The sequence below is a fragment of the Lepidochelys kempii genome, chromosome 9 (assembly GCF_965140265.1).
Source record: "Lepidochelys kempii isolate rLepKem1 chromosome 9, rLepKem1.hap2, whole genome shotgun sequence".
Lineage (NCBI taxonomy): Eukaryota > Metazoa > Chordata > Testudines > Cheloniidae > Lepidochelys > Lepidochelys kempii.
The window spans coordinates 128,781-145,217 of record NC_133264.1 but is presented as its reverse complement, the minus strand read 5'-3'; the positions used below and the strand labels follow the sequence as shown (position 1 = coordinate 145,217).

The 16,437-nt window shown below is 45.0% G+C and overlaps 1 protein-coding gene across 3 annotated transcripts in view; it reads left to right on the top strand.

Annotated features, from left to right (window-relative positions):
• MELTF (melanotransferrin) overlaps nucleotides 1-16,437 on the top strand; it is a 78,087-nt gene that overhangs the window by 20,407 nt on the left and 41,243 nt on the right. For all 3 annotated transcript variants that reach the window (XM_073358914.1, XM_073358915.1, XM_073358916.1), the window contains 5 exons: nucleotides 10,965-11,147; nucleotides 11,502-11,658; nucleotides 13,233-13,300; nucleotides 14,340-14,527; nucleotides 15,512-15,671. In XM_073358914.1, the coding sequence (XP_073215015.1) occupies nucleotides 10,965-11,147; nucleotides 11,502-11,658; nucleotides 13,233-13,300; nucleotides 14,340-14,527; nucleotides 15,512-15,671 (756 nt within the window). The remainder of the gene's footprint in view (nucleotides 1-10,964; nucleotides 11,148-11,501; nucleotides 11,659-13,232; nucleotides 13,301-14,339; nucleotides 14,528-15,511; nucleotides 15,672-16,437) is intronic.

Sequence of the window (16,437 nt, the reverse complement as noted above, 5' to 3'; positions counted from 1 at the left end):
CAAATCCAAAATCATCCATTACACTATCCTGCTTTAACTGCCATTACCACCACATCCAATACAGAAAGAAATAAGAAAACTCTTCAATGAATTTTAACCTGTATTTACAAAACACTCCAAATAAAAAACACTCTGTGCTCTTAAAACATCACTTTTCTTGCTTTAAGCTTTGAAAATTCATTCACTAGCTGGTTCTTTAAGATCCAGTGTTCCAGCTATTTCATGCTCTATTGACATTTTGGCAAGTCCAACAAGTCTCTCCTGCATTGTTGAACGCAGATATGTTTTTATCAATTTTAACTTTGAGAAGCTACGTTCCCCACTAGGTTTCAGAGTAACAGCCGTGTTAGTCTGTATTCGCAAAAAGCAGTACTTGTGGCTCCTTAGAGACTAACCAATTTATTTGAGCATAAGCTTTCGTGAGCTACAGCTCACTTCATCGGATGCATACTGTGGAAAATACAGAAGATGTTTGTTTTTATACACACAAATCATGAAAAAATGGTGTTTATCACTACAAAAGGTTTTCTCTCCCCCAACCCCACTCTCCTGCTGGTAATAGCTTAAGTAAAGTGATAACTCTCCTTACATTGTGTATGATAATCAAGGTGGGCCATTTCCAGGACAAATCCAGGTTTTCTCCCCCCCGCCATACCCTCCCCAAAAACACCCACTCTCCTGTTGATAATAGCTTATCTAAAGTGATCACTCTCCTTACAATGTGTATGATAATTAAGGTGGGCCATTTCCAGCACAAATCCAGGGTTTAACAAGAACATCTGAGGGGGAGAGGGGATAAGGAAAACAAGGGGAAATAGAAAAGGAGTACTTGTGGCACCTTAGAGACTAACCAATTTATTTGAGCATGAGCTTTCGTGAGCTACAGCTCACTTCATCGGATGCATACCGTGAAAACTGCAGCAGACTTTATATACACACAGAGAATATGAAACAATACCTCCTCCCACCCCACTGTCCTGCTGGTAATAGCTTATCTAAAGTGATCATCAAGTTGGGCCATTTCCTGCACAAATCCAGGTTCTCTCACCCCCCTCCCAAAAACCACACACACAAACTCACTATCCCGCTGGCAATAGCTCATCCAAAGTGACCACTCTCCCCACAATGTGCATGATAATCAAGGTGGGCCACCCCCAGCACAAATCCAGGCCTTCCCGCCCCCCCACCTCCATACACACACAAACTTACTTTCCTGCTGGCAATAGCTCATCCAAACTGACCACTCTCAAAGTTTAAATCCAAGTTAAACCAGAACATCCGGGGGGGGGGGGGGTAGGAAAAAACAAGGGGAAATAGGCTACCTTGCATAATGACTTAGCCACTCCCAGTCTCTATTTAAGCCTAAATTAATAGTATCCAATTTGCAAATGAATTCCAATTCAGCAGTTTCTCGCTGGAGTCTGGATTTGAAGTTTTTTTGTTTTAAGATAGCGACCTTCATGTCTGTGATTGCGTGACCAGAGAGATTGAAGTGTTCTCCGACTGGTTTATGAATGTTATAATTCTTCACATCTGATTTGTGTCCATTTATTCTTTTACGTAAAGACTGTCCAGTTTGACCAATGTACATGGCAGAGGGGCATTGCTGGCACATGATGGCATATATCACATTGGTGGATGTGCAGGTGAACGAGCCTCTGATAGTGTGGCTGATGTTATTAGGTTCTGTGATGGTGTCCCGTGAATAGATATGTGGGCACAGTTGGCAACGGGCTTTGTTGCAAGGATAAGTTCCTGGGTTAGTGGTTCTGTTGTGTGGTATGTGGTTGTTGGTGAGTATTTGCTTCAGGCTGGGGGGCTGTCTGTAGGCAAGGACTGGCCTGTCTGCCAAGATTTGTGAGAGTGTTGGGTCATCCTTCAGGATAGGTTGTAGATCCTTGATAATGCGTTGGAGGGATTTTAGTTGGGGGCTGAAGGTGACGGCTAGTGGCGTTCTGTTATTTTCTTTGTTAGGCCTGTCCTGTAGTAGGTGACTTCTGGGAACTCTTCTGGCTCTATCAATCTGTTTCTTCACTTCCGCAGGTGGGTATTGTAGTTGTAAGAATGCTTGATAGAGATCTTGTAGGTGTTTGTCTCTGTCTGAGGGGTTGGAGCAAATGCGGTTGTATCGTATAGCTTGGCTGTAGACAATGGATCGTGTGGTGTGGTCAGGGTGAAAGCTGGAGGCATGTAGATAGGAATAGCGGTCAGTAGGTTTCCGGTATAGGGTGGTGTTTATGTGACCATGGCTTATTAGCACTGTAGTGTCCAGGAAGCAGATCTCTTGTGTGGACTGGTCCAGGCTGAGGTTGATGGTGGGTTGGAAATTGTTGAAATCATGGTGGAATTCCTCAAGGGCTTCTTTTCCATGGGTCCAGATGATGAAGATGTCATCAATATAGCACAAGTAGAGTAGGGGCGTTAGGGGACGAGAGCTGAGGAAGCGTTGTTCTAAGTCAGCCATAAAAATGTTGGCATACTGTGGGGCCATGCGGGTACCCATAGCAGTGCCGCTGATTTGAAGGTATACATTGTCCCCAAATGTGAGACAGTTATGGGTGAGGACAAAGTCACAAAGTTCAGCCACCAGGTTTGCCGTGACATTATTGGGGATAGTGTTCTTGACGGCTTGTAGTCCATCTTTGTGTGGAATGTTGCTGTAGAGGGCTTCTACATCCATAGTGGCCAGGATGGTGTTATCAGGAAGATCACCAATGGATTGTAGTTTCCTCAAGAAGTCAGTGGTGTCTCGAAAGTAGCTGGGAATGCTGGTAGTGTAGGGCCTGAGGAGGAAGTCCACATAGCCAGACAATCCTGCTGTCAGGGTGCCAATGCCTGAGATGATGGGGCGCCCAGGATTTCCAGGTTTATGGATCTTGGGTAGTAGATAGCATATACCAGGTTGGGGTTCCAGGGGTGTGTCTGTGCGGATTTGATCTTGTGCTTTTTCAGGGAGTTTCTTGAGCAAATGCTGTAGTTTCTTTTGGTAACTCTCAGTGGGATCAGAGAGTAATGGCTTGTAGAAAGTAGTGTTGGAGAGCTGCCGAGCAGCCTCTTGTTCATATTCCGACCTATTCATGATGACAACAGCACCTCCTTTGTCAGCCTTTTTGATTATGATGTCAGAGTTGTTTCTGAGGCTGTGGATGGCATTGTGTTCTGCATGGCTGAGGTTGTGGGGCAAGTGATGCTGCTTTTCCACAATTTCAGCCCGTGCACGTTGGCGGAAGCACTCTATGTAGAAGTCCAGTCTGCTGTCTCCACCTTCAGGAGGAGTCCACCTAGTTCCCCACTAGCTACGGAAACTGGCAAAGTTAAAGGAATGCGTAGAGCTATAAAAATGTTTGGAAAACTGTGCATTTATTTTCACAAACAAACCTCAGTACTTCTTCAGGAGTGTAATGTTTCTTAAGTCGTCCTGAAAAAGCCTGAAGCTCACTACACAAATCTGTAGCATCAATGTCTTTTGAATTTTCATGAGTCAGTGCTGACTCCAGTTTTATACAAAGTTCTCGTATCTGTTTTGCTGTTTTCTTTTGCAAGCTGTGGATAGAAAAGCCAAATACTGACTCTAGCTGCTGCATCTGTTGAAATATTTCGTTAACCGAGTGAATAGCAGTATCAAGGACTGCAAAGTAGAAATTCACTTTGAACCTGTTTTGGGTTCTGAATGAGTGTGTCTCAGCCTTCATACAAAAACTGCTGTTTCTTTTGCTGCATGCGAACTGGCTCTGGTTCAAATTCTGTCAGAAGGTCTATTTCTTCAGCAAGCTCGAGAGAATCTGCCAGTGTTCTTTCGAACCCTTCATCACTTCTGAATTCCTCCAGAATATTTTTAATTTGTTGCAGTTTTTGAACTGCAGAATGTATGTTCAGGTTCTGGTTCTTTTCCTGAACATACATTTCCTGAACATACATTTCCTAGTGAGGTTAATCACAAAAAGGATATTATACCACAAAATGAGTGAAGTCACAAATTTGAACTTGGAAAGGCCATTTGCAAGAGCTTCTGCATCTGGATGTGCCGTATTGCCAGATCATAGAATCATAGAATATCAGGGTTGGAAGGGACCCCAGAAGGTCATCTAGTCCAACCCCCTGCTCGAAGCAGGACCAATTCCCAGTTAAATCATCCCAGCCAGGGCTTTGTCAAGCCTGACCTTAAAAACCTCTAAGGAAGAAGATTCTACCACCTCCCTAGGTAACGCATTCCAGTGTTTCACCACCCTCTTAGTGAAAAAGTTTTTCCTAATATCCAATCTAAACCTCCCCCACTGCAACTTGAGACCATTACTCCTTGTTCTGTCATCTGCTACCATTGAGAACAGTCTAGATCCATCCTCTTTGGAACCCCCTTTCAGGTAGTTGAAAGCAGCTATCAAATCCCCCCTCATTCTTCTCTTCTGCAACCTAAACAATCCCAGCTCCCTCAGCCTCTCCTCATAACTCATGTGTTCCAGTCCCCTAATCATTTTTGTTGCCCTTCGCTGGACTCTCTCCAATTTATCCACATCCTTCTTGAAGTGTGGGGCTCAAAACTGGACACAGTACTCCAGATGAGGCCTCACCAATGTCAAATAGAGGGGAACGATCACGTCCCTCGATCTGCTCGCTATGCCCCTACTTATACATCCCAAAATGCCATTGGCCTTCTTGGCAACAAGGGCACACTGCTGACTCATATCCAGCTTCTCGTCCACTGTCACCCCTAGGTCCTTTTCCGCAGAACTGCTGCCTAGCCATTCGGTCCCTAGTCTGTAGCTGTGCATTGGGTTCTTCCGTCCTAAGTGCAGGACCCTGCACTTATCCTTGTTGAACCTCATCAGATTTCTTTTGGCCCAATCCTCCAATTTATCTAGGTCCTTGTCTAGGTCCTATCCCTCCCCTCCAGTGTATCTACCACTCTTCCCAGTTTAGTATCATCCGCAAATTTGCTGAGAGTGCAATCCACACCATCCTCCAGATCATTTATGAAGATATTGAACAAAACCGGCCCCAGGACCGACCCTTGGGGTACTCCACTTGATACCGGCTGCCAACTAGACATGGAGCCATTGATCACTACCCGTTGAGCCCGACAATCTAGCCAGCTTTCTACCCACCTTATAGTGCATTCATCCAGCCCATACTTCCTTAACTTGCTGACAAGAATACTGTGGGAGACCGTGTCAAAAGCTTTGCTAAAGTCAAGAAACAATACATCCACTGCTTTCCCTTCATCCACAGAACCAGTAATCTCATCATAAAAGGCGATTAGATTAGTCAGGCATGACCTTCCCTTGGTGAATCCATGCTGGCTGTTCCTGATCACTTTCCTCTCATGCAAGTGCTTCAGGATTGATTCTTTGAGGACCTGCTCCATGATTTTTTCCAGGGACTGAGGTGAGTAAAGTGGATGATCCAGTAAAGGTAGTATCATCAGAAATTTCAATTAGGGCATCATAAATGTTTCCGAATTCATAGCAAAGAGGCTTCAAAGCATTAATGTGACTCTCCCATCTTGTCTGACTAAGTGGTTTCACAGAGAATTCACATGGTGAGTCAGGTGTCAGAGTAACAGCCGTGTTAGTCTGTATTCGCAAAAAGAAAAGGAGTACTTGTGGCACCTTAGAGACTAACCAATTTATTTGAGCATAAGCTTTTGTGAGCTACAGCTCACTTCATCGGATGCATACTGTGGAAAGTGTAGAAGATCTTTTTATATACACACAAAGCATGAAAAAATACCTCCTCCCACCCCACTCTCCTGCTGGTAATAGCTTATCTAAAGTGATCACTCTCCTTACAATGTGTATGATAATCAAGGTAGGCTATTTCCAGCACAAATCCAGGGTTTAACAAGAACGTCTGAGGAGGGGGAGGGGAGGGAATCTCCCAACGGCATGTTGAGCCTGAGAAAAACACACAAACATGTTTCACCAGGTCAGAGAAACTGCTTGCCTCCAAACAGCATCTAGCAGCATCATTGACAACCAAATTCAGAGAATGTGCACTGCAAGGAACAAAAAAGGCCCTAGGATTGATTTCCATCATTCTCCTTTGCACACCATTGTCTTTACCCTTCATATTACTCCTATTATCATAGCGTTGGCCATGTAAGTTTTCAACAGATAATGACATTGTTTCAAGCGCTTGTAGAATAGTTTCAGTCATAAATGCACCAGTCGTCTCCTTCAGTGGTACGAAACCCCAAAAGTGTTTCTTTATGAGCACTTCAACATTATCTTCAGACTTTTCCATATCCACAAAACGAATGATCATTGTCACTTCTTCAACATGACTCACATCTGGTGTACAGCCCAGTATTATTGAAAAGTATTTTGCAGAATGGGCAGCTTTTACAATTTTCTTTTTAATGGCATTTGCTAGGATTTGAATCAGTTCATTCTGCTTATTTTTTCCTAAGTAATGAACCTGTGTTTCATGATCAGTTATTTTACGTAGCTGCTCCTTCATGACTGGATCAAACAAAGCTAGGTATTCAACAAATTTTAAAAAGTTTCCATTACCTGGAGCATATAATTTTTCATTTCTACCGTGGCTGCGAAATGCTAAATTTTGCCCACCAAGAACTCTCACTAAAGTAATCAGTCGCTCTAATATTTGTTGCCAATATTCTTCTTTTTCCTTGATCACACCTAAATTTTCTTCATCAATAGTTTTTCCTTTTTTCAATCGTAATTCAAGTTCTTTCCAATTTTGAAAACATTCCAAATGTTCTGTACTTCTTTCATGTGAAGAGAGAATTGAAGATATGTTTTCCCAGTCCTTCAAACCATTTTCAGTAAGTGATGTACCAGTTGCTTGATTTCTAAACAACTTGCAGCAAAAGCAAAACACAGAGTCCTTCAGCACTGAATATTGTAACCAGTTTTGATTAATTTCTTTCCCATTAATGAGTTTCGTCTTGTAATACTGAGCAGAGAATTTTCTTTTATTTCCATCCTTAGGAAAGGGAAATTCATGAACTTGTTCGGGTTCATGTTCCATGAGAATTTGCTGCACACTGTCATTACATCTGGGCCATGAACCTGGGTCCCCATACTGTAATTTGTTCGTAACTTCCTCATCCTTTGTTCCTTCTACTTCATTTACTTCAATTTCTGCATGTCTCTCTGAAGGTGAATAAATTTTCTCCACTTCCATATCAGCCTGATGCTGTGAGCTGGCTTCGTCTAGAAGTAAGTTTCCATGATTTTGTTCAATATCTTCATTAATGATCTGCAAAAAGAAAAGGAGTACTTGTGGCACCTTAGAGACTAACCAATTTATTTGAGCATGAGCTTTCGTGAGCTACAGCTCACTTCATCGGATGCATAGCTCACGAAATCTCATGCTCAAATAAATTGGTTAGTCTCTAAGGTGCCACAAGTACTCCTTTTCTTTTTGCGAATACAGACTAACATGGCTGTTACTCTGAAACCTGTCATTAATGATCTGGAGGATGGTGTGGATTGCACCCTCAGCACGTTTGCAGATGACACTAACTGGGAGGAGAGGTAGATACGCTGGATGGTAGGGATAGGATACAGAGGGACCTAAACAAATTAGAGGATAGGGCCAAAAGAAATCTGATGAGGTTCAACAAGGACAAGTGCACAGTCCTGCACTTAGGACAGAAGAATCCCATACACCGCTACAGACTAGGGACCGAATGGCTAGGCAGCAGTTCTGCGGAAAAGGACCTAGGGGTTACAGTGGACGAGAAGCTGGATATGAGTCAACAGTGTGCTGTTGTTGCCAAGAAAGCCAATTGCATTTTGGGCTGTATAAGTAGGGGCATTGCCAGCAGATCGAGGGACATGATTGTTCCCCTCTATTTGACATTGGTGAGGCCTCATCTGGAGTACTGTGTCCAGTTTTGGGCCCCACACTACAAGAAGGATGTAGAAAAATTGGAAAGAGTCCAGCGGAGGGCAACAAAAATGATTAGGGGTCTGGAACACATGACTTATGAGAAGAGGCTGAGGGAACTGGGATTGTTTAGCCTGCAGAAGAGAAGAATGAGGGGGGATTTGATAGCTGCTTTCAACTACCTGAAAGGGGGTTCCAAAGAGGATGGATCTAGACTGTTCTCAGTGGTAGCAGATGACAGGACAAGGAGTAATGGTCTCAAGTTGCAGTGGGGGAGGTTTAGGTTGGATATTAGGAAAACCTTTTTCACTAGGAGGGTGGTGAAACACCTCCACACCTCCTGATCAGCTGTTTCATGGCATGCAGGAGACTCTGCGGGGAGGGGGAGGAGTGAGGACATGGGAGGCTCAGGAAGGAGGCGGGAAGGGGTGGAGTGGGGGCAGGGCCTGTGGCAGAGCCAGGGGTTGAACAATGGGCACCGCTCCCCCTCCCCCCCCAGCACATTGGAAAGTTGGCACCCTGTAGCTCCAGTCCCGGTGTCGGTGCCTAGACCAGGAGCTGCAGATTAACTTCTGAAGAGCCGCATGTGGCTCCGGAGCCACGGGTTGACCACCCCTGTTATAACCCAACACCGGTTGTTTGGAAAGTAATCCGCTTCCTCACGGTTACTCGCTTGGAGTGTGACGTCATCACTTTCGTAGTCTGTTAAGCGTTAATGCTGTTACTTTTCTGTTATGGACCTTATTTATTACATGTGAACCAGTTATAACAAAGAAAAGTTCATAATTATAGAGCCCAATAAAAACGCTAAGGTTTAATAATGCTTAAAGATACTCACATTTTGGATTTATAATGCTGAAAGATGTTATTCTTTATTCTTTGGCACCAAGAAACACAATTTTCCACAGTATTTGCTTGATTCTTAACCATCTACCTGCGACGTGTGTTCAAATGACCGTTTGACATGTACCAACTCGCAATATCTCTGCTATACATGAATTTCCGGCTATGCAGCCTTGATGTATATTCGAGTTAGGTGTCACTAGCATTGCAGCTTTTGCCGCTGGCGAATGTGTTTCTTTGTGGCTGAGTTATTGCTTATCAGAATTGTGGAGTGGGTAATCTTGACCCTAAATTAAAAAAAAATTGCTAAAATATTATTTATTTTGCAGTAAATAAAAGATTTGACATATTAAAAAATTCTCAGAATTATAATTCATATTCCCACCATACGCGCACAGGAATTGAAATAATGACATCTTTGTTGTTTTATTTTATTTTCATCTTTTTCTTTTTTTTTAAATTTGATTTTTTTCCTCGAATTTGGTGCCCCATTTAACTTGGCACCCTAGACGACCGCCTAGTTTGCCTATATGGATGGGCTGCCCCTGCCCCCTGCTCTTCCTTTCCCCCCTGAGGCCCTGGCTGGGTCAGAAGCTGGAGCCAGGCCATGGTAAGAGCCACCCAGGGAGCCCGGGCCACTGTGGGGAGCCCCAGACTCTCCACCTGCCCTGGGTGGAATGGCCCGAGGGGCAGAGACATGAGCCAGGGGCTGCTCTTGGGCACTCTTCCCCTGCCCACCCAGGGCAGGTGGAGGGTCTGGAGCTCCCCATACCGGCACAGGCTCCCTGGGTGGCTATTACCATGGCCTGCTTCTGGCCTGGCCAGAGGGTGGGGCCTCAGGGGAAAAAGGAGGAGCAGGGGGCAGAGCCACAGTTCTGGCGCCGGAGAGCCCTCCCCCAACACTTCTACACAGGTTCTGGTGCTCCTATAGGGGCGCCCAAATTGGCCAGAGCCCCTGGGCACGGGTCCAGTATTAATCCAAAGCTGGTTATATTAATTATACTTAGCCATTAGTGCTTTCTATATTCCAAACACTACGCAAAAATGAACAAATAAGTTAATATATGTTAATGAAAGAATGCTTGGGCCCAGTCTTAGATGTGTCATTCACGTGAACAGTCCCACAGGGCCTGATCCTGCTCCCATTAAAGTCAACATGAGGTTTGCCATTTATTTCAATGGAAACAGGATCATTCTCCTGGCATTTAGCGGGACTAACATAAGTACAGCCTGTAAAATCTGACCTTCTGACCCTATTTCACTAAGAGGGAACTCAGACATTAGCATTTTCCTTCAATTTTCCCGTCGTCACGGATGCAGCCATCCAAGTGATAACATGATGGAAGTACTAGTGTAGGTAGTCCACCAGCATTTTAACCTCCATTTCCTCTGACCCAGCTAAAAGCAGCTCTTTAATGATGCTGGTTAAACGGTAGCTAGTTGGTCTACACTAGTGCTCCCCGCATTGCCATCAATACCACTGATGGAACTGCTAGTGCAGCTGGGTGTTGGGAGAGAAACGTGAAGAGAACTGTGAGTGTAGACAAGCCATAGGTGACATCCTGAAGTCCTCAGAGAGTAAGTTAATGGGACTTGTGCAGTTAGCATTCAGGAGTTTTCCAGATTAAGATTCACAAAAAGGTACATTTCAGATTAGAAATTAGGCACAAAGTTTTAACAGTGTGCATGATTAACCAAACTACAAAGGGAAGTGGTGGATTCTCCTTGATGTCTTCAGATCAAGACTGGATGCTTTTCTGGAAGGTATGCTTCAGTCAAATGCAAGTTATCTTTAGTCAAACACAAATTATTTGGCTCAATATAAAAGTAACTGGATGAAATGTAATGGCCAGTGATACACAGGAGTCGAATTAGATGATCTTATGGTCCATTGTGGCATTAAGCTTTATGAATTTGTGAATCACATCAGCCATAAACTGGTGAAAATAATGTTTGCCCCTTCATACTCTTGGTGCTAATGGGCTCTGATGCTATAAAATAAAAATTATTAAATTAGAAGGTAATTATGGGGCATTTCTTTTACAAATTAAAGTCTAAATATGGCTTTATTTACAAAAACATTTACACAAGGAAGAAACAACAGGCAGAATTTATTACTGAGGTCAGTGGCGTCATACCAGGGGTGTGAGCTTTGTGCCCTTTGAATATGGATGTGGAAGATTATGAAAAGGTGTCAGGTCAATGTCTCTTATCGTAATACTGCTTCTACATTAGTTTAATTTTGATCCCTTTTTGTTCCTATGCAGAAATTGGCACTTCATACTATGCAGTGGCTGTTGTCAGAAAAAAATCCTTCATTAGCATCAACAGTTTGAAGGGCGTAAGGTCATGCCACACAGGCATCAACAGAACAGTTGGCTGGAATGTTCCTGTTGGCTACCTCATTGATAGTGGTCGCATGTCAGTGATGGGATGCAATGTTCCAAAAGGTAAGGGCTGCTGGGATGTAACCTGCTTTCCAGAGAGTCCCTGTCACTGACCACTGGCATGAATATGGGCTTCCTGGATAGCGGAAGCACTCACAGGGACAAGAACCTTGGCTTCTAGCTGATTTTTTCTCCCTTCTTTTGTTGCTCATTCTAACTGAGAATTGACCTGAAGCAGCTCAGATCAGAATTTAGCCTACTGTATTTGCTGGCTTTTAAAAACAGTTTATACATAGAAGCTATTATCACTTTTTTAATGTATAGAAATGTATAATTAAGGTTTGTTAAAATGTGTTTTTGCCATTTTTGGTTTTGGTTTTAGTTGCTAAAATATTGTTACCTTAATTTTACTTATAGCTGTTAGTGAATATTTCAGTGCAAGCTGTGTTCCTGGAGCCAATAATGTAAATTACCCAAAATCCCTCTGTCAGCTCTGTAAAGGGGATGCATCTGGGCAGAACAAATGTGAAAGAAATTCAAAAGAGCAATATTATGACTACAGCGGGGCTTTCAGGTAAAGTCTTGGTGTTTAATTTTTAACATTTGTCTGTATATGCTGTGCCAATTGGCAAGATATCTGACCCCCAATTGACTTTCAGCAGAATTCCAGAGAGCCAATGAATAATGCTAGTAGAAAATCTGTTAAAATATAAAACTAAGTGAATTTATAATTTGAGGTAATCTTAAAATAATTTCACTAGATACTAAGGCCAAAGGCATATCTGTTCTTCTATACAAACTCTAGCTCACATAACTTGTTTTGTGCATGGAAATCCCATTGATGTTACTTTTGTCTTCATCAATATTCACCTCATGGGAAAATAAATCTTGATATTCACCTGAGCACAGATCCGTAAGTGCTTAACATGCTTGGATTTGATGCCATTTTAGCAAGAACTGATGGACCCTGACAGTTTTCACACCTGAACATTGGACTTAGCCAGCTATTTGGTAAATCTGAAGCTTCCCATTTCAAGTGCAATTAGTTCTCTTATCTCTTATTGTGCTCCCCTCCTCCTCCACTTTGCCAATGCCAACTTCAATACCTCCTTCCTCTATTTTTCTCACTCCTCTGTGCATGCCTTATTCTCTTCTGTGTGTGCGTGTGTGTGTGGGTGTCCAATCTTCCCAATCCCCGTGGCCTGGACTAGGCCCCCACAGATGTCACAAATTTAAAAATCTGTATAATTTTATTTTAAACAGTGACACCTCATTCCAGATTTTCCAATGCGCCTTGTGTCTGTCCGAGACTGTAGACTTTTCAGGAAATCATTTGATATGTATCTCTTGTATAGCACCAAGCATTGTCATCACCTGCCCTACTAGCCATTAGCCCAGGGTGGGCAAACATTTTGGCCCGAGGGCCACATCTGGGTGGAAAAATTGCACGCAGCGCCATGAATGTAGGGCTGGGGCAGGAGGTTGGGGTGCAGGAGGGGGTGCGGAGTGTGGGAGTGGGCTCAGGGCAGGGGGTTGGGATGCAGGAGGGGGTGCAGAGTGCAGGAGGAGGCTCAGGGCAGGGGGTTGGGGTGCAGGCTCCGGCCTGGCACTGCTTACCTTGAGTGGCTCCAGGATGGCAGTGGTGCGCAGCGGGGCTAAGGCTTCCGGAAGTGGCCGGCACCAAGTCCCTGGGAGAGGTGAGGGGCAGAGGGCTCTGTGCGCTGCCCTCGCCTGTGGGTACCTCCCCCGAAGTTCCCACTGGCCGCGGTTCCCTGTTCCCAGCCAATGGGAGCTGCGGGGGTGGGGGGTGCCTGCAGGCGAGACAGCGCACAGAGCCCTCTGTCCCCCCCCTCCTTCAGGGGCCACAGGGACATGGTGCCAGCCACTTCCGGGAGCAGCATGGAGCTGGCAGTCCCGCAGGCCGGATCCAAAGCCCTGACAGGCCGGATCTGGCCCGTGGGCCCTAGTTTGCCCACCCTTGCATTAGCCTCTGCCTTGATCCTTACACACAGCATAAAAATAGCATAGTTCAGCATCTTCCTACTGGTGGTCTTTGGGTACATTGCACTGCACAGCCCTACTGTTGTCACCAAGCAGTATTCCATACTTACGATTAATAGTGTATAAATATAGTCTGATTTATGGTAGGTGTTTGGCTGAAGGAGCTGGAGATGTCGCCTTTGTGAAGCACAGCACAGTGTCTGAAAACACAGATGGTGAGTAATGTAAGGGTTCATCTCTCAACTGAAAGTCCAGCTGTAGTCTCTAAAGCATTGCAAATCTGGTGACCCCAACAATCAGAGTGATGTCATATGTTCAGAATTTATTCTGATGCAAGGAATAAAGCAATAAAGCCAGAACACTGTGTGAACACAAGGGAAAGAAAAATGCCCCCAAGTCAGACATTTTCAAATCAACTGGCGATTTCAGCAAAAAGTAAAGTGGGATCTTTAATTGCAGTCTAGAAGCAGAGATTGACCTGAACCAAAATCCTGGATCCAAACAGTCTTGGTCTTTGGTATATTTTAAAAGTTGAATACAAATAATTGTGGCTTAGGCTCCTCTCTACGCAGGAATCTCTGCAGAAACAGGCAGAAGGGAACTTAGTTTGTAGTACCACTAATCAATGCAACCTCCCTTATACCCATGGCACTTATTGAGTATACCTGTGAGTATATACCACTTAGATATCAAGGTCCTGATTTTTAAGTCCAGTGGAGCTCCATTTAGTGCAGGACACCAGGGTGGGTGGGTGTAAAAGTTTGTTCTGGGCCACCCTTGTGGCCCCTGGATTTTAGGACCATCTCAGCACTGCTGTGGTCCCCAGCATAATTCAGAGCTGCCTGAACGCTGTTCTAATTTATGTTTAACTGCCTACAGTCTCATAGGGTTATATCTGAAGCCAAAGGAATAGCTTCAACCATAATATATTTCCCCCCAACCATACATTGGGGAATACGAGGTGATAGGGTGGTCTACAGCCACTCTGGTGGTTTTTCACCTCTTAGAGAGCACCCTTAGACAGGGGGAATTCTCAGGTAGCCAGTTAAGTCAGCTTTCCTCCTGCTTTATGCAGCTGTTGGGAAAATCAGGCAGAATGTAGTGGAGAATTGCTGCTCATATGATTAGGTACCTTAGAAATAGTGTGGCTGGATGTGTAGAGCAGGGTCAGAGGGAGACAGATGCATCAGCAGCTCTTTGTCCATCAGTGTGATTCTGAAAGCTGTATCATAACTGTGTTCTATTTGATTTCAGGCCAGACTCCTTCCTCATGGGCCCAAGAGCTTCACTCCAGGGACTTCCAACTTCTCTGCCGCGATGGCAGCACAGCTGAGGTTACAGACTGGAGGAAATGCCACCTGGCCCGAGTCCCAGCTCATGCTGTTGTTGTCAGACCTGACACCGATGGGTCACTCATCTTCCAGATGCTTAAGCAGGGGCAGGTGGATTATGTTTTTTGGTATCTGTTGTACTGTTTTTTTAGTTGCCCTTCCACCCACCGGGCTTGATCCTGTGGGATGCTGACCACCTTCAGCTCAGTGAGAATTAAATGGGAGTGGAGGGCACTCAGCAGCTGGGAAGATCAGGCCTAAAGATGGATTTCAGCCACAAAATGTGGCTGGTGGTCTCACACCACTATCTTTGCCCCCAGATATGAAGAGACTGAAAAAGGCTTGAACTTCTTGAGGGGCAACTGTTTATGGCTTGGGAAGGTACAAGTGAGATAGTGCCCTTAATGCCAAGATTTCCAACTACGTGGATCTTTTCACCCCAGACTTAAACATTACTTAGGCTATGGCCTGGTGTACACCTACAACTTAGTTTGACTTAGCAACTCGTTCAGGGCTGTGAAAAATTTTGCACCCTAAACCCCATAGTTAGTTTGACCTAACCCCTGGTGTAGATGCAGCTAGATTGACGGAAAGATTCTTCCATCAACTGGGCTACTGCTTCTCAGAGAGATGGATTACCTACATCAGTGGAAAAACCTCTTCCATTGATGTAGGAACTATCTACTCTGTGGCACTACAGTAATATAGTAGCAGCCTGGTAGCTGTGCTGCAGTTGTGTAGACAGGACCTATGTCTATAATACAAAGATTATATCAGTATAGCCATGTTGGCGTACCTATGCAGGTATAACCCCATAGTGTAGATGCAGCCTATGCCAACAGAAGAAGTTTTACCATCAGTGTAAAGATGCCACCTCCCCGAACAGCAGTAGCTGTATCAATGGAAGCATTGCCAATCAACATAGCTGCATCTCCACTGGGGTTTCGGTCAGTAGAGCTATGTCAGTCAGAGGTATGTTTTTTTAAACACACCTCACTAAGGGAGCCATGTCAATCTAACTTTTTAAGTATAGACCAAGCATTAGATAAAGGTGTGTTTGCCTTATAGACACTTTCTCTTTCCTTAATGTTACAGCAAAGATTTCAGATGTTTGATTCTGCTGCTTACAATGCAAAGAATCTTCTCTTCAAAGACACCACCACAGAATTGGTTCAAATCACAAATCAGAACTACCAGGCTTGGCTGGGTGACGAATATATGCATGCCATGCAAGGCTTGAGCTGCGATCTCAGCAGTAAGTTGGGCCTTTGGATTTGCCTCTGTAATCACAAGTAGAGGTGCTCTTACAAGAGAGACCACCTTTATTTTGTTTGAATTCATGTTTGCATCCTGACCTTTTGGAGAATCCTTGGAGCATGAAGACCCAAACATCACACTGCAGTGGGAGAGGAGACCACTCTGAATTTGGGACCATGAAACACTGCTTCAAGGATCCACCTACCATGGTATAGGAGCTCGCTGTGCTGAGCGAACTGATCAGGACGTGGCTCCTCTTCCACAGGGTGGGCATAGAAAGCAGAATGCTGATCACTGAGCTCAGTACAAAGACCAGAGGGAGACCAAAGAGACAGGACCCTTGAATATTAGACTGATGCTCCGTTTAATTGTAATCTATCCCTGGCCCTGAGACAGAATGCACAGGGCCGGTGCAACCACTAGGTGAACTAGGCGGTTGCCTGGGGTGCCAAGTGGTTGGGGGCAGAGATGAGCTGGGGCAGGAGGGAGCGGGGAGGGCCTCCTGCAGCAAGTAACGGGGGGGGGGGCGGGCACCACTCCGCTCTGCTTCTCTCCCTCCCAGGCTTGCGCGCCAAATAGCTGATTGGTGCTGCAAGCCTGGGAGGAGGGAAAAGTGGCGGCGTGCTCGGGGAGGAGGCAGAGCGGAGGTGAGCTGGGGTGGGGAGCTGCCGCAGGGGGGGCTCCCCAGGCAGAGGGAGGGGGCGGTGGGGAGCTGCCGCAGGAGGGGCTCCCCGGGCCGAGGGAGAGGGCGGCGGGGAGCTGCC